General features: G+C 33.9%; 2 protein-coding genes across 2 annotated transcripts; both read right to left on the reverse strand.

Moving 5' to 3' along the window:
- Positions 1–17,154: 17,154 nt before the first annotated feature.
- On the reverse strand, positions 17,155–17,949 carry LOC115723695 (uncharacterized). Its single transcript, XM_030653177.2, has 2 exons — positions 17,740–17,949; positions 17,155–17,634 (listed from the first exon to the last, which is right to left on the reverse strand). The coding sequence occupies exons 1-2, from the start codon at positions 17,947–17,949 to the stop codon at positions 17,155–17,157; spliced, it is 690 nt and encodes a 229-aa protein (XP_030509037.2).
- A 54-nt stretch (positions 17,950–18,003) lies between these two features.
- LOC115723696 (uncharacterized) lies at positions 18,004–19,061 on the reverse strand. Its single transcript, XM_061106194.1, has 2 exons — positions 18,413–19,061; positions 18,004–18,248 (listed from the first exon to the last, which is right to left on the reverse strand). Exons 1-2 carry the CDS (start codon positions 19,059–19,061, stop codon positions 18,004–18,006), a joined length of 894 nt encoding a protein of 297 aa, XP_060962177.1.
- Positions 19,062–21,735: the final 2,674 nt, after the last annotated feature.

The following is a 21,735-nucleotide window of genomic DNA, read 5'->3' on the forward strand; positions in this document are numbered from 1 at the left end:
CGTAGCTAAACCCATCAATGGTCACGTATATCAATATAACCAAATGACATAGATCAATCATGGATGCATATCATGGAAATTACATGCAAATGTGATCTTAGCATGCCTATTTGCAACTTGTCCTCCTTAATTGAGATCAATCCTTTAGTCTTTCTACCATTATACTTAAACCTCAATAGAAAGAATACATTCAGAGTACTCAAAACTTAATTCCATACTTTATCTGTAGAATTAAACCATAAATATGTGTCAGCTTGATAGAACATTCCAAATAAAAACTTCCGCTAAACTAGCACAATCTTAAATAATACCACATCCATATATGAGCAACAAGCTCTTAAAAAGCCTTAAGTGGTATATCCTTAATGATCCGGATCACACAAAATATAGAGTTTGTGCTTATTATGTTCTATAGACACCTTATTACTCTGAACTTTATTTTAATAACAATTAGCTAAAAGTCAATGTGCCTTTGACCTTATAGAGTTCATGTTGTTACTAAAATGCAACCTGATTGATTTATTGTCACAACATATATCTTTAATAGTTTTTAATACCATTCATAATTTTGCAGCCATATGTGACAAAAAATCTCACAACTAAAAGCTTTATAGGATCAGAATTAGAAATCTTAATGATCTCCAACATTTTTTGTTTTCTGATTTTTGATAAGTGAATATATAGTATTTGTTCTCCTTAAATTCCATATAGCCCATTTGGCTGCATAGCAAAAGTTCCTTACATGGTTACTTAAATATCTATCCAACATTCTTAATATGTATAAGTACAAATACATACATGCTTGAGCATATATTAGATTCCAATGTAAATTAAGAATCTTCTATATTTCTTGAATTCTAACACTACTACAAAAATGGTTTTTCCAAACATTTTTAAATAGTCGTTTAAAGTATTTTCGTCGGTTTCTATAACTGTCGCCTATATGACCGTCGTAAAACAGGTAAAATAGACGACATTTAAAAACCGTTGCTAATGTGGAGTTCTCGATGGTTTAAAACCGTCACCTATAACAGGGTATAGGCGACAGTTTTAAACCGTTAGAAATGTAAAAGAAAAGAGAAAAAAAATACAGATTTTTCTGCCATTAATTGTAGAAAAATCTGTATTTTCTGCTATTTTTTCCTGTATTATTTTTAGAATTTTACCTAAATTAAAATAAAACAACTAATTAATTTTATTATAATAACAACTAACTTTAAAACACATTAAATTTGTACAATAACAAAATAAATATATATAATAAATTAAAAAGTATATAAATAAATAAATAAATGTACTTATACTGAGCTCTAAGAGAGAGAGAGAGAGTGAGAGAGAGAGAGAGAGAGAGAGAGAGAGAGAGAGAGAGAGACTGACGGGAGGTGATGGTGGTCCGACGTATGAGACGAAGATGAGAGGGACATCGACAGGAGGTGGTGGTAGTTCAACGTATGCGACAGAGAGGAGATGGAGACCGACGGAGGATGGGTGGGTGGAGATTGATGGATGAGAGAGACGAGAAGAAAGGGAGATCGAGAGAGGGAGGAAGACGGTGAGAGAGGAGGGCGATAGTGCAGATGCGTGGGTGGGGTTTTGTATTGGTAAGATTTTTGTTTTAGAGAGTGGGAAATGGAGAAAAAATGGGTGGGCATGTGGGAAATAGAAAAGAAGTAGGTAGGCACGTGGAAAATGTGGTGAGAAGTAGGTAACGATTTTTTATTGGGCTCTTGTCACCTATACTATAGGGGACAATTTTAAACCGTCGCCTATAAGGGCCCAATAAATTTTACGAATTCCAATTAAAATTGTTGCCTATTCCTGTAATTACTGTTATAAACTGTCAAGAATACTAAATTTTAGATAACTTATTTTCTTTAGCTACAAGCCTTTCATCTGGTATAGTATCTTTCATGCCAAATTTTTTTAATACTTTATTGATATATCTCTTTTGTTAATGGCGGTCATCAGTTAATGGCGATCTTGGCAGAAAAAAGTGAAAAGAAGGACGAGGATCTTGACCCCCGGGTTCAAGATGAAAGGAACTTATTAAAACCAATTGAAGAATTAGAAGAAGTTATTCTCGATCCAGGAAATCTCACAAAGTGTGTCTACATTGCGAAGAACCTAGACGAGCAACTAAAATAGCAGCTAATAAGTTTCTTAAGGGCGAACCAGGATCAATTTTCCTGGAGCCATCGAGATATGATAAGGATTGACCCTAATATTATCTGTCATCATTTAAATATCGATCCAAACTACCCAGCGAAGAGGCAGAAAAGGAGACCATTGGATTCCAAGAGGCAAGGGGCACTAAAACAGGAAGTGGACAAGTTATTAGTCAATGACTTTATATGCGAGGTGTTTTATCCCTCGTGGATAGCCAATCTGTTCTCGTCCCAAAGCCTACGAAACTTGGAGAACTTGTATTGATTTTTCTGATCTGAATAAGGCATGCCCAAAAGACTGGTTTCCACTACCCAGGATCGATCAGTTAGTGGATGCAACTGTTGGGCATGAGCTTATGTCATTTATGGATGCATATTCTGGATATAACCAGATAAAAATGCATGTCCCAGATCAGGAACATATGAGCTTCGTAGCCAACATGGGACTCTACTGCTATAAAGTAATGTCGTTTGGACTGAAGAACGTTGGGGCAACATATCAGCAATTAGTGAACGAGATGTTTACAAACCAGATCGGGCGGAACATGGAGGTTTACGTCGATAATATGTTAGTAAAATCGATAAAAAGTGGGAATCATACCACAAACCTCGCGAAATGCTTCAAAATATTAAAGAAGTATAACATGAAGCTAAACCCAAAAAAAATGTTCCTTTGGAATTTCCTCAGGAAAATTTTTGGGATTCATAGTCAACGCGAGGGGTATCAAAGAAAACCCCAAAAAATCAAGGCATTGATAGACATGCTATCACCAACAAAGCCTAAGGAAGTACAAGCCTTGACGGGAAGGATGGCTGCACTCAACAGATTAATTTCAAAGTCAACTGATAAGTGTTTGCCATTCTTCAATGTATTGCGAGGCAACAAGAAATTTGAGTAGACAGAAGAGTGCAAAGAGGCCTTTCAGAATATAAAAAAAGCACCTAGCGATGCCTCCACTGTTGGCGAAACCAATAACTAGAAAAACCTTACTCCTTTATCTGGCTATCTCGGAAAATGTGATTAGTGCGGCTATAGTGCGAGAAGAGGGTAAGCACCATCAACCTATTTACTACGTAAGCAAAAGGTTACTAGGGGCAGAGTCTAGATATCCCCCTCTAGAAAAGCTCACTTTGTGCCTAGTCCACGCGTCTCGCAAGCTACGGCCGTACTTCCAGGCACACCCCATAAAAGTGTTAACCGAGCAGCCCTTGAGACAAGTTTTATCAAAACTATATGCTTCTGGAAGATTGATAAAATGGTCGATTGAACTGGGATAGTTCGACATAACATACCACCCTCAAACTTCCATCGAGGGCCAAGCCTTGGCAGACTTCTTAATAGAAGGTATAACTCCAGAAGAAATTTCGCCTGTTCACTGAGACGCAAAAACTTGGAAGTTATACGTGGATGGTGCATCCAATGATAGGGTTCGGGTGCAGGGGTAATATTAATATCACCAGAAGGCTTTAAGTTTCACTATGCTTTAAGATTTCAATTGACACATCAAATAACGAGGCTGAGTATGAAGCCTTGATTGCTGGCTTAAAGATAGCCGAGGCATTGAAGGTCAAAAATCTTATTTTCCATAATGATTCACAGCTGATTGTGAGCTAGGTTCTAGGAGAATACCAGGCCAAAGGTTTGAGAAAGGCAAAGTATTTAGAGAAGGTTCGGAAGAACTTAGAAAGATTCGATTACTTTAAAATCGAGCAAATTTGAGACCAAAAGTCTAACGCTGATGCCATGGCAAAACTGGCCTTGCAGAACAACTTTGATGAATTGAACTTAGTTCCAGTAGAGATGCTAAGCGAGCCAAGCATATGTGAAACGGAAGACGTAGAGATGATAGACAGCTCTCCAACATGGATGACTCCTATTATCAACTATCTACTTGACGGGAAACTTCTAACTGACAAAACCGAGGCACAAAAACTATTGTAATTGGTGCCTTGCTACACAATAATTGAAGGCAAACTATATAGAAGAGGTTATTTGATGCCTCTACATCGGTGTGTTCTCCCTACAGAAGCGAACGAAATCATAAGAGAAATTCATGAAGGCTTTTGTGGGGATCATGCAAGTTGGCAAAGCCTATCTAAAAAGATCATTAGAAATGGATATTACTGGCCAATGATCAATAAGGACACCCATGAGTTTTTCAGGAAATTTGATAAGTGTCAGAGGTTTTCACATATACCTCGCATGCCGCCAACAGAAGTAAGAATGATGACCTCGCCCTACCCATTTGCTATATGGGGGATTGACCTAATTGGGGCATTAACCACTGGGTGAGGAGGAGCCAAGTACGTGGTAGTAGCAGTCGACTTCTTCACCAAATGGACTGAGGTCGAGCCCCTTGTTTCCATAACCTGCAAGAAAGTCCTCGACTTTGTCGTCAAGAACATTATTTGTAGGTTTGGAATCCCCATGAAGATAGTATCCGATGATGGAACCCAATTTGATGGCGACTGAGTTCTGCGAGAGGAACAAAATAATTAAGAGTTTCTCGTCAGTATCTAGGACTCAAGCGAATGGAAAAGTGGAGGTTGTCAATTAAACATTAAAGGATGCTATCAAGAAGAAATTGGACGCTGCCAAAGGTAGGTGGGTCGATGAGCTACTTCAAGTACTCTGGGCTCACAGGACTACCGAGAAGATGGAAACGGGACACACTCCCTTCTCGCTAGCATTTGGCTCGGAAGCAATGCTACTTGTTGAAGTGAACATATCGACTCACAGAAGAGAGTTTTATAATCAAGAAGAAAACTAGGAACTTCTAAAGTTATCCTTGGACCTACTTGATGAAAAACAAACTGAGTCGCAAGTCACTAATGCAGCCTATCAACACCGAGTTACAAGATATCTCAACAAAAAAGTCAAGAAAAGATTATTCAATGTTGGAGACTTGGTGCTAAGGCGAGTATTTTCAAATACAAGAGATGCATCTGCAGGAGTGTTCAACCCAAACTGGTAGGGTCCATATGTCATCGAAGCAGTAGTTGGAATTGGAGTTTACAAATTGGCTCGACTCAATGGCTCACTAATAAAGAACTACTGGAACGTGGAACATTTGCGACCCTACTACCAATAATTAAATGATGAAACTCACATTGCTGATGTAATATTTTAACTTTAATTATGAATAAAGAGAATCATTTCTATTATTTAAGTAATTACAAAGTTTAACTCTTTAAAACTACTTAAGGGGCATTTGTGTATGATTAACCAGAATTCATCTAGAAATACATGATATAATGCAAACCCACCACTTAAAAAATTAAAAAAAAAAATTGAATTTTTTAAAGGTTCTCAACTAAACCTTTTTGACGAAAGAGGGGTCGAACTGTTATAACTTCCTAACCAAACCTTTTTGACGAGAAAGGGGTCGAATTGTTATAGCATCCTGCTCAAACCTTTTTGACGAAGAAGGGATCAAACAACTATAATTTTTTTTATTAAAAACCTATCTAACAGGAAAGGAAAATCAAAAGTTATAAATGAGATATAACTCATAACTCGTGTATAAAGCTGAATATTAACGGTTCGCGCGAGCTAGGAAAGTACTAAACGAGACATCAAGACGTCTTGATAAAGTACTTAAACCTAGAAAATGGATAGATAATCTAACTATTCATAAGAGCAATCAAAGATATACAAAGTGATAAAATCATTTAAAGTATATTCAAGTTTGCTTAAGACAGATAATAACTGTCATCACGAGGCGGAATTTGCAATTGCTCGAAAATCAAAAGTTTGGTAGATAACTAACTACTTAAACAGGAAAATTATGAGCAATAGAAAAACCCAAAAAGTACTTTACATTTGACCAAAATATAGTTGTTTACATTGTTATTAAAAACGCAAGCAAATGCAATTATATTAAGTTCAAACGAAAAAAGTACAAGGCATTTATGATAAGAGAAAACTCAAGTCGATTTACAAACTTGTCTTTACAAAAATGCAACAAGGGGCAAACCATTAAGCCATTTTCCTAAGAAAAAATACAAGGTTATTCATGGGAGGTTGATCAACTCGAGAAAGACCGTCTACACATAGCTCGAGAAAGACTGTCTACACATAGCTCGGAGAAAGACCGTCTACACGTAAAAGGTCTCGACCTCTGCATAGACCTCATTCTCCACATCAGAAGATCCCATTTCCTGCAGCTGAGACCTCATTCCCAGCCTCAGGAAATTTCTCAATACCAGAGAGTGGCTGGTACAAAGGCCTTCTTGTGCAAGCTTGGGTCTTGGGCTGGTCGGGTTCTTTAGTAGAATCCAAGACCACGCCAACTAGGACTACCTCCTTCCTGGATTCCTTGTCAGCCTAAGGAGGACCTCTAAACTCGCTCTCAAAATGTATGTCCATTCCTGTGGAGACAGAGATAAAAGATCAATGGAGCAACACAAAAAGAAATAATAATATGTATAATCCAGCTCAAACCACCATTCACAAGGGATGATACTTACCCTCGAAAATCTCTTGTGAGGATTGCCCATAACAATCAATGATGTTTCCTTGGGTTGGATTGATCGGAAGCTCCTCAGCCTTGGAATCCTTCATTTCCAATTCAAATTGAGGTTTAAAGTTCTTGGGAACATATAGAGAAGAAAAGTGGTTGGTGCATTCTGGTGTTATAAATTTGGAGGGATAAGTTTATGAACTCAGATGGGATATCTTAGCGAGAGAATGACAATCCAATCTCAAGATGAAACTCACCAAATAACCAGAAGTTTGTGAAATATGACAAGCTCAAGCCACCATTTTATACTCAAAGTCTAGTAATAAGAAGGCCAAAGATTGGGAAATCCAACGGTTGGGAGTGAGGCGGAAGATGAAAAGACGGTTCATAATGACCCTTGAAACCGCACAATTGCCAAAATCAAAGGACGTGTTTTTCCAAAAGGGATTATGACAAAAATGTCCTCTGTAATTATTAAAAAGAACTTTTTAAGGGGCAATTGTTATACCCAAAATTCGACTACCATGTCAATAGAGGACACGTGTCAAGATAAGGGGAATATAGATCGATGAAATCACTTTTAATGGAATAACTCATTAATTGCGTAAGTAACAGAGTATAATGGTAACTCGCTGACTATAAGGTCTTATGCGAGGTAAAGATATACAAATTGTTGCCTAGTGTATTAATGAGAAACCATACGTTATTGGATGCATAAAACGAGATATCAACTTCGTTACACCTGGGAAGACAAAAGCGATGCATAACGATTGAGAAGACACTTAGCGTATAATGTACAAACTAACTGTAATAGTTGGGCAGACTCAAGACCTAATAAGCGAGGCGCTTATATCGTTATAGGAAGGCACACTCCTATGACTTTCACCAATTAACTTCAGACATCTTACAGTAAGACTTATAGTCTTGATGAGTCAGAAGCTGACATTCAAATGACTGCTGAGGTACTCTTTGTAAATAAGAACTGCGATTATCAAAATGAAGCATTAAGCCTTCAAACAAAGAAGCAGCAAGGTGTACATCATCATCCTCAGAAAAATAGGGGAGAAAGCTCAAGCTCGCTATCAAGGTCATTGGAAACAAGTTCCTATTGAGACATCCAAGAACGCTACAATTAAAGACGTGTTTAAACACACGATCATTTTGACCCAGTAAAAGCGAGAAAATCAGAGCTGTGTGATATTCAAATAATAACTGCATGTATACTCAGTGATATGTAATCAAACCCCACGATTTTAGGGGAAAACATTGAAAAGATTACAGCCAACTTTGTAATTAACTGTCCACTATGTGATTATAAATAGTGGCAAGTTAGAACAAAAATGGACGAAAAAAATCATACAAAAAAGGCCCTGAAAAGCTATCAGAAATCTAATAAGACTGACTCGTGGACTATACAGAATTTTAACTGCAAAACCACGTAAAAAATCTTTTGTGTTCATACTTTTTACTTTACTGCATTTATTTTTCTGTGTGAGATTATCAATATTAGGCTCATATTTGGTTAACGAAAATCTGCGTTAATAACAATATAAAAAAACTATATTTTCTGTAAATAAAATTAAAAAGATCGTAAAAATGTTTAAAATTCCGTGAAATCGTATTTTTATAATTTTTTTGTTATTTTTATGTATTTTTGAAATAATCCCATAATAAAATCCATCACTATTGCCACCACTCCACCAAAGTCTTTTACAAAATATTAAACATTTTCCTTTTCAAAATTATCTACAAAAAAGTTAGCAAAATGACAATGAAAATAAAACTGTTAAATTTCTTCCTCATTATTTTGGCATACCTTGTAAATAGACTCATTGTTAAAAGTAAAAATTACCCAATTATGGGATTTTTTTTACCACTTACTTTTTTATGGCATTTTTAAATAAAGCTTTGTGTATATGGGATTTAGTTTTTCTTTTCCCTTTTATCGGTTTTTTAAAAGCCATATTTGTGTTAATCCAGGCCCAATTCCCATATTTTGTTTTTTTTTTTAATTTTTTTGAAGCTATAGCTGTTATAGCTTCCTTTTTGCATGGAGTAGCTATACTCATTGCATCATACCGCCATTTGATAGTATATAATCAGACTATCAAGCTTTTTCTCTCTCATTCTCCATTTTGTTTGATTTTTTGAGCTTAGGGTTTGCATTTTCTTCCTTTTCTTCTTTTTCTTCTTCTCCGGTGTGTGTGGGAAGCCATTGTTGTTCGAAGCTAGCTTCGATTTTTCAGTTGCCGTGAGTTCGTGTGCTCTGTTTTTAGTGATTTTCGAGATCAGCTTCTTAGTTAAGTGAGGTATGTGATCAATTCTTCATGATTTTTGTTGTAATGTGTTTAGTTTTAGTGATGATATTTCTGTATTATGATGTTTGTTGGTTTTTTTTTCGTGATGTTTTTCCATGATCGGCTTGGTTTTTTGGGTTTATTGTTGTTTTTGGGATGATCGGTTGGGTTTTTAGGTTTGTGTTTTATTTTTTTGGTGTTTGTTCTTTCTAATTTCTTAAAAATGTGTCCTTATTTTGGTTGTTGATCATTGTTCTATTTAGTTTATTTTTATTTTAAGTTTGAGTTTGTGTTGATTTTGTTGTTCTCTCTCTTATTTTCTGTTAAATCTTCATGAATTTTCTAGGATTTTTTTAATTTTTTTTTTCTATTTTCTTTGTGTTGTATCTATTTTCCAGATTATGTTTTTTGGTTTTGAGAGTTTGTTTTGGGTTTATACATTTTCATGCAATACAGTTTTTGAGGATACTTATAAAATGTAACCGTTTATTTTTGTGCAATAGATTTGAATTTTTAGGTTAATACTATTATTTGTATTTAAATTTTTATGTTTTTTTGTATTTTGATTTTTTGCTTTTTTTATTTTTTTTCTGTTTTTTTTAATATTTTTTTTCATTGGTTAGAGTATTTAGTGGGGGTGGTAACTGTTTTACCCCTCTTTTTGCCACGATGTGACAGTTTTTTTTTTATTTTTTGTGTTTTATGTGGGTTGGCAATTACAATTTATTGGTTATATATATTTGGTGTTAGTTTGTAATGTAAACTTATTAACTTGTTTTGTTTTCTCTGTATTCTTTGTTTAGTTTTAGGTTATATACAATGGATAAGTCCCCTGATACAGTCGTCTATGTTAAGAAAAGGAAAATGGGTGAAGTAAGGTATGTTTTTATATTTTCATGTTTTATTTTGTTTGTTGTTTTCTGTATTTTACTGTGTTTTAATGTTTTTGTGTTGTTTATTATCTGCTACTCAATGTTTTCAGGACATTATTCCTTATGTTGATCCTGGAGTTCAACAGAAGGATTCTCATCAATCTGTTTTTTTTTTCAAAAATTTAAAGGACCAGGTATATACCTGGTTTCTTTTGTTTATTGGTGTTAATTCATGTTCATTTATTCTGTTTTGGATTGTTTCGTTTTATTCTTGTTGTGTTTATAACTGGTTTTTAACCAGTTTTAATATTGTATTTTTTATTTTGTTAACAGATTGAGCCTGGTAATGTTGCGTTTGTTGGTGCTGATGCACCTAAGAAACCAGAGGTTAAGAAATCTCGCGCTAAGAAGAAGAAGGTGAGTTTATTAACTGGTTCTCTTATTGTTGTTGTTTTTTAACTGGTTTTTTTTATTATAGAAATGTGTTTTTAAATGTGTAATGTATGTAATTTAGTGTTTAGACTTTTTATAACTGGTTTTTTTTCTTTAAGAAATGTGTTTATAATTGTTTAATTGATGTAATTTAGTTTTTATATTATTTATAACTGGTTTTTTCTTCTTTAAGAAATGGGTTTTCAAATGTTTATATTATGTAATTGAGTTTTTATATTTTTTTTTAACCAGTTTATTTTGTTAGTTTTTTTAACATATTTTGTGTTTCATTTGTTTTTTTATTATTATAACCAGTTTCTAAATTTTTTTTTTGAGCTTTTTAAAAGTGTTGTTTTTGTATGTTTTTTTAACCGGTTTCTTTTTTGTGTTTCAAGGTTAATGTTGATCCTTCTGATGACGATTGTGTTCAACATGTTTAATTTGGGACTAATTCTAAAGTTCCAGTTGAGAAAGAGTTTCAGCCCTCTGTTAGGGAAACTCGTGGCCGGAAAAAAAAAAAGGTGTTTATATGTTTATAATTTTGTTCTTTGTTAATGTTTGTGAATGTTGTTTTTCTTATGTAATCTTTTTTTGTTTCCTATTTTTTTCAGGCCGCAGTGGCTGATTCTGATCTTCCCAATCCGCCGGTACGTCGTACAACACGTTTGGCATTAAATCTGTTGCTTCGAAGGGCCCTAGTCCTTCGATAGTTGAAGAGTCCGTTAAAAAATCCACTAGTTTTTCGGATGTGGTAAGTGCTTTAAGTTTTTCATTTTACATACATGTTCTGTTTTTTATTTTTAATGTGATTTAATTTTTGTTTATGGAACCAGTTATTTTATTTATCATGTGCTTGTTGTTGTTGTTACTGGCTAAATCTTATTTTATAACTGGTTTTTTTACAAGATGTTTACTTGAAGATGAAACCGGAGCACCGGTTCGCAAGTAAGCTCCAGCTTTGGAATAACATATGGGTTATTGAGGAGATCAAAGGAAATCTTACTCCTTCTCAAAAGGCGTTATTTTTAACGATGCCTTTTTCACAATTTTTGAAGATGGGCAATGTTAGTGGCACATTGCCCTGCCTCACCTTGCTTTAGTGAGAGGGGTTCATCAAGAGAGGGAGGATGTAGAGAAGTGGTTCTTAATCCGGGACAAAGTTGTCCGTTTCGATTTAGAGGAGTTTGTCTTGATAACGGGGTTAAGTCCGGAAGGGTCATTTGACTTGAACGATTTTAAACACAAGATGTCGTTCAAGAAGAAGATGTTTCCTGATATGACTATTAAAGTCATTCAAGAACAAGTTAGAGGAAGGTTTTTGGCGGGAGATTTTGATGATGACGTTGACGCTGTGAAGATAGCGATTGTTTATTTGTTGAGTCACTATTTATATGGGTATGAGAACGGTAAGAGAGTAGACAATGAGTTATTTGGTTTTGTCGATGGCGATTTGTCTGAGCTAAGGAATATCGCATTTGGTAAACTGTTGTGGGATAGGACTTTCCACTACATGAATTTGGCATTCAAGGACAGTGACAATATATATTACAAGATTGAGAAGGCCAAGGAAGAGAAGGATAAGTTTTATTCTTTTAAATTCCAAGGGTTTCCATTTGCTTTCCTAATTTGGTTGTTCGAGATACTACCAAGTCTGTCTCCTAATTACTGCAAGAGGATTGCCAATACGTATCCTCGAATGTTGAATTGGGAGAGTTCATATAAGGAAAAAACCGGGGGCTATTCAGAACTTGTTTATGAGGTTTTTAATAATTCTGAGGTAACTTTCAATTATTATAACCGGTTTCTTTTTTTTTTAAATAGTGTATTTATAACCGGTTTCATTAACATCCTAATATGAATTCTAAAATAATTAAATAAACACATAAGAGTTTAAGAAAACCTTACATTGGGTACAGCGGAATATAATGACTCCTTCCATTCAGATCTCTAGCCCTTGATTCCTTTCTGTAGCAGAGCATTATCAAGATCTGAATCTGGATCTTTTTCTCTCCTTCTTTGATGCTGATTTTCCACAGTCTTACATACTATAATTGAGGTACCACTTGATGTGTGTGGGCACTACTCTATCACTCAAGGGAATTTCGAAATTAGAAGAGAAGAAAAGAGAGAGAGAGGGGCGGCTAGGCTCTTTCTGAAAGAAACAAATGTGCAAAGTCATGAATTTCCTGAAGCCAACACTTTCTATTTATAGAATGCCCTCTAGGTTTAGGTTAGAATTGTATGGCATTAAAATAATGAAAAAATAAATGGTAAAAGCCTATGCATAGTGGGCGGCCAGATTAGAAAATTGGGCCTCACTTTGCAACTTTCCCATTTTGTTATTTTTCATTCCCATTTTCTCAAAAATACCAATTTTTCAATTTAACCATTTAAATGCCAATTCTAATTATTTAATAACTAAAAAATAATTATTAAATAATATTGTCGTTTAATATATTTATTAATTAGACATATAAAGTCTCTTAATCAATAAATAAACCTAGAATCTTTTTTCTTTACAATTTCGCCCTTGCTTAGTGAAAATTCATAAAGTAGACATAGTCTAACTTTAGAATTATAATTGATTAATCAAAATCAATTAACTGAGTCTTACAAGTAGTATGGTCTCAACTAGTATGGGGACCATGTGTCTATATAACCGAGCTTCCAATAAGTCGAACCGAATTTACCATGTAAATTCCCTAACTTATTAATTCCTTATTGAATCCACACTTAGAACTTGGAATTGCACTCTCAGTCATATAGAACGCTCTATATGTTCCACGATATAGATACGTCATTAGTTATCCATTATTATAATCCTAATTTGATCAGTGATCCTTTATATAGATGATTTACACTGTAAAGGGATTAAATTACCGTAACACCCTACAATGTATTTTATCCTTAAAACACTTGACCTTGTATAAATGATATTTTAGCTAAGTGAAATGAGTACTCCACCATTTATTTTCGTTTGGTTAAGCTCGAAGGAAATCATCCTTTACTTTCTATTCGCCAGATAGAAGCTATAGATTCCATATTCATATTAGCGCTCCCACTCAATTGCACTACCGTGTTCCCAAAATGTACGTATCACCCTGACCCAAAAGTAGGCTTAACTAACAAATCAAAGAACACAAATAACACTCTTGAGATTGAACCTAATCATATCAGGATTAAGATCATTTGATCTAGGATCAACAGGTGATATTGAATTGAATAGATACTACGGTAAATTCTAATATATCTAATCAAAGTTCAATATCGGTCCCTTCCGATGTATACTCCATACATCCGATACTGGTAAACTTTGCCAATGTCCTGGAAAGGACATAACACTTTTCCAAGGTGTAAGAATACCTATCGCTGATTATACTATGTCAGTCTAAATCCACTGTTCTGACAAATCAGGGAATAAACTTTCGAACATATAATTAAGATTATATTCCACTGCGCTGACAACACTATAATCATTAACAAATTCATATGTTCTGGACTTAAATGGAATTCATACATTATATATATAATCATGAAATAAAGCATGTGAACCATGCAACATAAAATGTTATTTCTGATCTTTATTAATAAGTAAATTTGATTATATTGAAATGGGTTTTATTTAGGGCACAAAACCCAACAGTTTTTTTGATGTTTGTTATGTATTATTGTTTGTTTTCAGTTTTTGAATTTGGAGAAGGCTTTGGTCTGTATTCAAGATGACCAAAAGAAAATTTTATTGAGTATTAAAAATTTAAAGGATGAGTTTAATATTAAATTTGATGAAGTCATTGAATTATTGAAGAGCAAGAAGGGGTCATCTGTGCCCAAAGATTGTGAGGAGAAGGTTGAAGATTCTTGCTCTGAGAATCTTGATGTTGGTGGGAATGACAATGAGTTTTCCGATCCGCCGTCTCCCGAGGTATTTTTTCTTTTAGTTTGTTGTTTTTCTGTTTTTATAACCGGTTATTTTTTATTTTCTATGATCTTTTATGTTTCCTATTTTTTGTGTTTTATAACCGGTTATTTTCTTGCATTTTCTATTTTTTTTTATTCTTTTGCTGTTTAGAAACCGGTTATGACTATGTTTTTTGTTCTATCTTTATAGGTTGTTTCAAAATCCAATCTTCCTGAATATGATGATGATGAAGGTGGGCTGCAATTGTCACTCATTCGGGAAGATAAGGTTGTATGTTTGTTTCTTTGTTATAATGGATGTGTTTATTATAACTGTTTTTTTAGATTGTAAGTTTAATTGATTCATGTTTTTATTCCATGTTCACTCTGGCTTAGGTGAGGGGAGGGATGAGGGCGGTGTGTTTTTGTATGAGACGATTACAGTCGACCAATCCATTTTGGATTTGGTTGATAGAATCACTCGGGCATATTCTTCCCCACTTAGTGCAAAGAATGAGCAATGGGATTTGGTATCAATTCCTTAGTCTGCATCCCCTGCTGTGGAAGATGAGGTTGAGGTTCTAGATGTAATGCCTTTGCAATCCAGTGTTGCTGTCAAGAGACAAGAAAAACCTGGATTGCATTGTAGATCTCCTTTCGTCAACGAGTTTGGTTCTTCTGAACCAAAAATTCAGAATAAGAAGGATAAGGAGGCATCTAGTGAATTAGCTTTTGACCTTAAGGAGTTGTTTCCCTTTGTCAAAGAGATTGGGAAGAACCCCGGCCTTGATGATTGCGGGGGATATGTTAAGTGGATCGAAGGTGCTCGGTTGATGAAGAAGAAGTATGTTTTTTATTGTTATGTTATTATTTTTGTTTTTAATAGTTGCTGAGATTTATTTTTTAACTGGTTTTTTTTTCATTTTGGATTTTTTTTTCTTTGTGATTTCAGGAACAATGAGAAAACAGCTGGCGACATTAATCCTCCCTTTTATTTCAGCATAGCTCAGATTGATGACAAGTCTTCGTTTGTGATTTTACAGACTTGTGGTGAAGAATTGACTGATCTGGTACTTAACTAGTTATTTTTTTTGTCTGTTTTTATTTTTATTAATATCTTTGCTTTTTTCAATTTTTAACTGGTTATTGTTTTTGTTTATTTTGTGCAGCATCTGAATGTGGCCTTTTACTATCTTAGGAAGAGCATCATTTATGATGTCAGTGTTAATAAGAGAGTGACGACGACATGCTCGTATTTTGATGCAACTATTAAGGGAGTGTATGCTGATTTTATAAAGGTGAAACATGATCCGAGTGTCATCAGGTACGACAACATGGTCACCGATTACATTCTAGGGCAATATAACTTTTGCTTCCAGCCTTGGATCGGTGTTGACGATGTTGTCGATCCGTGTCATGTCAGTGTTCAACGCCATTGGATATTTCTTCACTTCAACATTTTAAGGAGGAAGATCTTCGTATTCAATTCCATGAAGAATACAATGACGAATCAAAAGAAGATCTTGCCTGATCTCCTAGCGTATTGTGAGTTACTGCCATACTTCCTTGATTTCTTAAATTTTATGATGGTAGGAACGACATTAGTTTGGAGCCAGGCCCTTATGCTGTGCCGAAAGATACTCCTATTGCATATGAGTTTGTGGACAAGCTCCCCACTCAAAGCAACAGGTAAATAACTAGTTATTTTTAGTCCTATGACTTCTGTGATTCTTTATTTGTTTATTTTTTCTCCTTAAATAACTAGTTATGTATTGTTATTTATTTTGGTTTTGTTTTTCAGTGACTGTGGTGTATTTGTGATTAAGTATGCTGATCTGTTCATCCGGGGCAAGATTAATGAGATTCCTCCTCATATGGAAGAGATGATTACGCACTATAGGGATGACCTCGCTGTGACTTTGTATAACTATGGCCAGAAAAAGATTTATGAAGGATATTCGACTGAAGATAGGCCGAAGGGAAAGAAGTCCAAGAAGAATAAGTTTGATAAATATTTGTAGTGTGTTCTGGACAGATTCAATGTTTGTAGTTTTGTTTAATGTTTTTTTTTATTTTTTTGAACAATACATTATGTTATGTTAATATTTTCTATGTTAGGTTGACAATATATGGAATCAGTTTTTATATGTTTATGTATTCTTTTAGTTTTTTCTGATTTTTCTTTTTGTAATACATATTTTTATGGTTTTTATATTTTCCTTGTGAAGTGTTGTTGTTACATTGTGTTTTGTTTTTATATTTTTTTGTTTAATTTTAACCGGTTTTTTCATGTTTACTTAGATTGCACAATGTTATTTGTATATTTAACCGGTTTCTTTTCAAGTTTTTAAGGTTATTATTTAATGTTGATTTGTTTTTAACCGGTTATTTTTTAGTTATCTTATATATTTTTCTTGTTTATTAAGTTGTTTGTGTTGTATATATTATGTTTTTCTGATTTTTCTTTTTGTAATACATATTTTTATGGTTTTTACATTTTTCTTGTGAAGTGTTGTTGTTACATTGTGTTTTATTTTTATAGTTTTTTGTTTAATTTTAACCGGTTTTTTCATGTTTACTTAGATTGCCCAATGTTATTTGTATATTTAACCGGTTTCTTTTCCAATTTTTGAGGTCATTATTTAATGTTGATTTGTTTTTAACCGATTATTTTTTTAGTTATCTTATATATTTTTTTGTTTATTAAGTTGTTTGTGTTGTATATATTATATAAAACCATTTTTTTTATAGAACATGTATATTTGGTTCATGTTTAAATATAACCGGTTTCATTTTCTTTGTTTTCTTTTGTTTTGGGGCATGTTAAAATTAACTGGTTTTTTTGTTGTTTTTTTTACAAGGCAATTCTATATTATGAAAATTTTTATTTTTTTTTCAAAACCAATTATGTTTGAAAATATATTTCATGATCAACAAATATTGAAACAATTATTGGAACATACAAATTCAAATATAGTGTTTTTTTTTATTGTAAATGTATCTTTGTATTCAATAAAACCGGTTATTCTTATTGTGTATTTGCTTTCTTGCGCCTTGATTGTTTTGGTTCTTGTTGCTTTGGTGGTAGAGCTGGATTAGTGCATGTTTTTCTGTTGTGCTTTGTCTTCTTGCAACGTCCACACTTTAGTTGTACTTTTGGCTCTCCTTTTGAACTTATTCTTCTCCTCCTAGGTCTCCCTGCACTCTTTTTTGTGTTTGGGGGTAGGACTATCATTTCCAAGCTCTCAGGCAGTGTCCACTCACTTTCATTTGGTAATGGGTTTACTGTTGTGTCATATGTTGCTTTCATTTCGTCAGTTTTGTAGTAGTCCGCAACATAGTCGTAAACTCGCAATCCTCGTTTTGAGAATACAGCTATTGCATGAGGACATGGGATTTCATCTTGCTGGAACCGGTTACATTCACATGTTTTGTCTAGTAAATTGACCAGGAATTTCCCTTTCTCTAGCACATTCACTTGGTAGAGTATGGTTGTGACTGGTGTAATCTGTTATTTTAAGCAGAAAAAATTATTTTATCCGGTTATTTTATACAGCTGTTCAATTTTTTTAATGTGTACTGTGTGTATATATCTATAAATTTAGTTGTTTACCTCATATTTTCTTGCTTGAATAAAGTTGTCTTTGAGTATTTTTTCTGTCACTGTTGAAACTTTGGTGAATGTTCCGTGTGCTTCGTTGTCGTTTGTCCAAACCCATTTTTGTACCAAACTTGAAAGACTCTCCATCATTGTAGTAATGGGCAGTGTTCTTGTGGCAAGTATTGCTGAATTTATCGACTCAACTATGTTGGATGTCATCATTGTGTACCTTCTGGTCAGGCAGTGGCATCTACTCCAATATTTGTATCCTATTCTCTAAGAATAAGGTCTGATTCTCCTGTCTACTTTGTTGAGTTCTGACATGTATCCTTCAAATGATTTCGTGTTGTATGTCTTGGTGGCTTTGACAAAGTTTAATGTAAGATCTTCTCCGTGTGCTCCAAAATTGACTTTAATGTTGTTAAGCAAGTGGAATATGCATGCTCCATGGAATATGTTTGGGTAGACAGTTGCTACTGCTTTCTCTATGCTTTTGTGCCGGTCTGAGATGATTGTCATGCCTGCGAGTCAAAGTATATCGAATGTCAGTGTATGTCTGTTTTAACCGGTTTTTTTTTCTGTTTCTTTTTTTTTTTTTTGAAACTGGTTATTTATGTTAATTAAGTCTAACAAACAATAAAGATGATGTATTTGCTGTATATTTCTGCTTGAACCAGTTTCTTACCTTCTCTTTCTCCGAATGTTTCTCTTAGCTTGTGGAAGAACCACTCCCATGATGAATCATTCTCCAAGTCTCCTATTCCAAATGCCAATATGAATATGTGGTTGTAAACATCCATTATTGATGTTGTAAACAACGTCCCTCCGTATGTTATTTTCAAGAATGTGCCATCTACCACAATCACCGGTCTGTAATGAATCCATGCTCTAATTGAGTTTGACAGTGCTAGGAACATGTACTTGAACCGGTTCTTCTTGTCTGTCATCAATTCGGTTCCGGTGCCTGGATTTGCTTTTTTTAGCATATGAAGGTACATTGGGAGTTGTTGGTATGAGTCTTCTGGCTTTCCTCTTGACAATTCTAGAGCCTTCTCTCTTGTTCTCCAAGCCTTTTGATATCCCATCGAGACCCCAAACTCATGTAGCATGTCCTTCATGATGTCATTCGGTGCATGCTGCCTGTTTATTGAGTTGTACTTCTTCTTTACTATTTGAGCAATAGTATTGTAAGTTGCTTGCCTGTGATCTTCCATTATGACATCCAATGAGTAGGTGTGGTTGTTGACATATTTTCTAATCTTGAAGGTTTGTGTTTGTTTCAACTTTGAAGCGCGCAGAAACCAGTTACAATTTTCGTCAACACATGTAATCATGTATTCCCTCGGTTCGACCTCTTCGTTCTGATTTGAAAGTTTTTTATCATTGCATAGAATCCGATTTCCGTTTTCAGTATGTACTTGTCACTGTATATTTGTCCTTCTTCGATCTCAAGCACCATGTAATCTGTGATTATCTCCATTTCCTCATCCCTTCTCTTTTTTGTTGCTACATTGGATTGCTCTATTATAAAGTCTACAACTTGTTCAGCCATGGCAAACATGTTGGGGGCAATTGTATACTGACAGTAATCATGATTTGAATATTTTCCTTCAATATCAGATTGTTGGTTGAATGGTTCGTCATGTATTTGTAGAACCAGTTCCTCAACTGTCTTCGTTTGCTCTTGTAATGGTTGGTCTGAAGATTGATTTTCCACTGTTTGTATAGCCATTTCTTTTGTAGTTGTGATGCATAGTGGAGAATCAGTTACTCAAGCTTGTGATTTTCTCAACTCAATGTAGAACTTGAGAGAATTGTCACTCAGTAGCTTCATCGGTGTTGTCCCCGGTGATATGTGGTAGGATATGTCTATGTTGCTATTGCTGCAGTTGATCTCTGTTTTTATCAACTCCATCAAGTTTTCTAGTGATGAATTGGTTGGAATTAGAATTCTCCGCCATTGTGTAGTCATCATAATTTGTATTTTCCCTCCACTGACCCCCCATATTTGATGATACGCATGATTTGTTTCATACCTGCAATTTTAGGAAAAAAAGTAATATCAGAATATTATTGTAATGTTTTGTTTGGAACCGGTTATTTTTTAAAAAATTATAGGTGTTATTGTTTTTGTTTTAGGTTTTTAACTAGTTTTTTTTTTTTTGTTTTCTGGTTTTTGTTTACTGGTTTTTTGGTGTTTTGGTTTTAAGTAAATTGTTTTTAACCGATTATTTTGGTTCTGGTATATATTTGTTTTGCTTGTTATGTATGTGTTTATTATGGTTGACCTTGATTTTGTATATTATTTTAACCGGTTATTTTTTTTTATATGTGTTCATTAAAATGTCGTGTAATGTTTTATATACCAGTAATGCTTATATACCTGTAATATCAAAATATTATTGTAATGTTTTGTTTGGAACCGGTTATTTTTTAAAAAATTATTGGTGTTATTGTTTTGGTTTTAGGTTTTTAACTGGTTTTTTTTTATTATTATTTTTTGATTGTATGTTTTGTTATATGTTTTTAACTATTTTTCACGTTTTGATTGATTTTTTAACCGGTTTTTTTTTCCTGTTATGTTTTGTTATATGTGACTTTTATTATTTTTTAACTGTTTTTAACTGGTTATTTTGAATCTGGTATATATTTATTTTGCATGTTATGTATGTATTTCATACGGTTGACATTGATTTTCTATATTGTTTTAACCAGTTTTTTTTTTTTTTATACGTGTTCATTAAAATTTCGTGTAATGTTTATATATCAGTAATGCTTATGTACCTGTAATGTGTATTATTGACAATTGTTATTCTAGTTTTGGTTATGTGTATAATTTGGTTTGTTTTTTCAGTTTTTCGTTTTCGATTTTAATTAGCATTGATTTTCAGGTTCTAAAGATAAGGAAGAGGATCAGAAGCGATTGAAGAACTTACCTGAAGACGATCAGAGCTGTAGAAGACGATCGGAGGCGGAGATCGTTGCTGAAGCTCTGTCTTCAGTCGATGAAAATTCTTGGTTCTGAGATCGATTTTCTGTGCATGATGCTTGCGTTTGAGATCGATTTGCAGATACGATTGTGTATTGTTCAATCTCTGTAGCCTTTCGTGCGATTATGAGAGAGAATTTCACAGAGAATTGTGGAGAGAAATCGCAGAGATTAGGGAGAGAGAGATCGAATGAGATGATTTTCTGTTATGTTTTAATTTGGAAAGTATGGGTTTTTTTTTCAATTTAAACCTATTTATATACTTTTTGGATTCCTATATTTTTCCATTTAATTATTTTTTTTCCCATATCTTCTTGATTTATTTTTTTCTGCCATAAAAAAGTAAATGACAACAAAAATTCTCATATTTATGAAAAATCCTCTTGTTAAAACGTTGAACTAGTCAACCTCTTCATTCACAGAAACTGAAATAAAAGTTCCAAATCAATTTACCTATTACAGGCAAAATTAGTGATTTCAAAGATTAAGAAAAAAAAAAAAAAAAAAAAAAAAAGAGTGAGAGAGAGAGAGAGAGAGAGAGAGAAGACAAAAAATCATTCATGAAAAATTATTATCAAGCTCAAATCAAATAAAATCCAAAAAATTGACATGAGCAGATGGAGTTGATGAATGTGTCAGTTTCATTCAATGGCTTTTGATTTTGAGTGCCCTGTCGGTGATTTGCCGGAGGAACGAAAGGTTGTTGATGTTGTAGTGATTGTGGTGGTAGAGGAGGAAGGCCTTTGGGACCTGGAGGAGGTGGAGGAGCTTTTGGTGGCTCCGAACATGGGTAGAGAGAGAGAGAGAGAGAGAGAGAGAGAGAGAGAGAGAGAGAGAGAGAGAGAGAGAGAGAGAGAGAGTCTCAATTTTGACTTTGGCTTTTTTTTTATCTTTTTATTTTTTTTTAATTTATTAAATATGATATAAAAGGAAATAATACAAAAACTTAAAAATACAGTATTTCTAATTTTTATTAGAAAAATATGACATAAAAATATAAAAAAAACAAAAAACAAAGT

This window comes from Cannabis sativa, chromosome X (genome assembly GCF_029168945.1).
Source record: "Cannabis sativa cultivar Pink pepper isolate KNU-18-1 chromosome X, ASM2916894v1, whole genome shotgun sequence".
NCBI lineage: Eukaryota > Viridiplantae > Streptophyta > Magnoliopsida > Rosales > Cannabaceae > Cannabis > Cannabis sativa.

What these genes read in the sequence shown, in the direction of transcription:
- LOC115723696 (XM_061106194.1), bottom strand. Translation starts at nt 19,061, where the DNA reads ATGATTACATGTGTTGACGAAAATTGTAACTGGTTTCTGCGCGCTTCA. An exon ending in AACATTCGGAGAAAGAGAAG is followed by an intron (nt 18,249 to 18,412) that starts GTAAGAAACTGG and finishes TTTGACTCGCAG; the next exon opens with GCATGACAATCATCTCAGAC.
- LOC115723695 (XM_030653177.2), bottom strand. Translation starts at nt 17,949, where the DNA reads ATGATGACATCCAACATAGTTGAGTCGATAAATTCAGCAATACTTGCC. An exon ending in TTCAAGCAAGAAAATATGAG is followed by an intron (nt 17,635 to 17,739) that starts GTAAACAACTAA and finishes TTAAAATAACAG; the next exon opens with ATTACACCAGTCACAACCAT.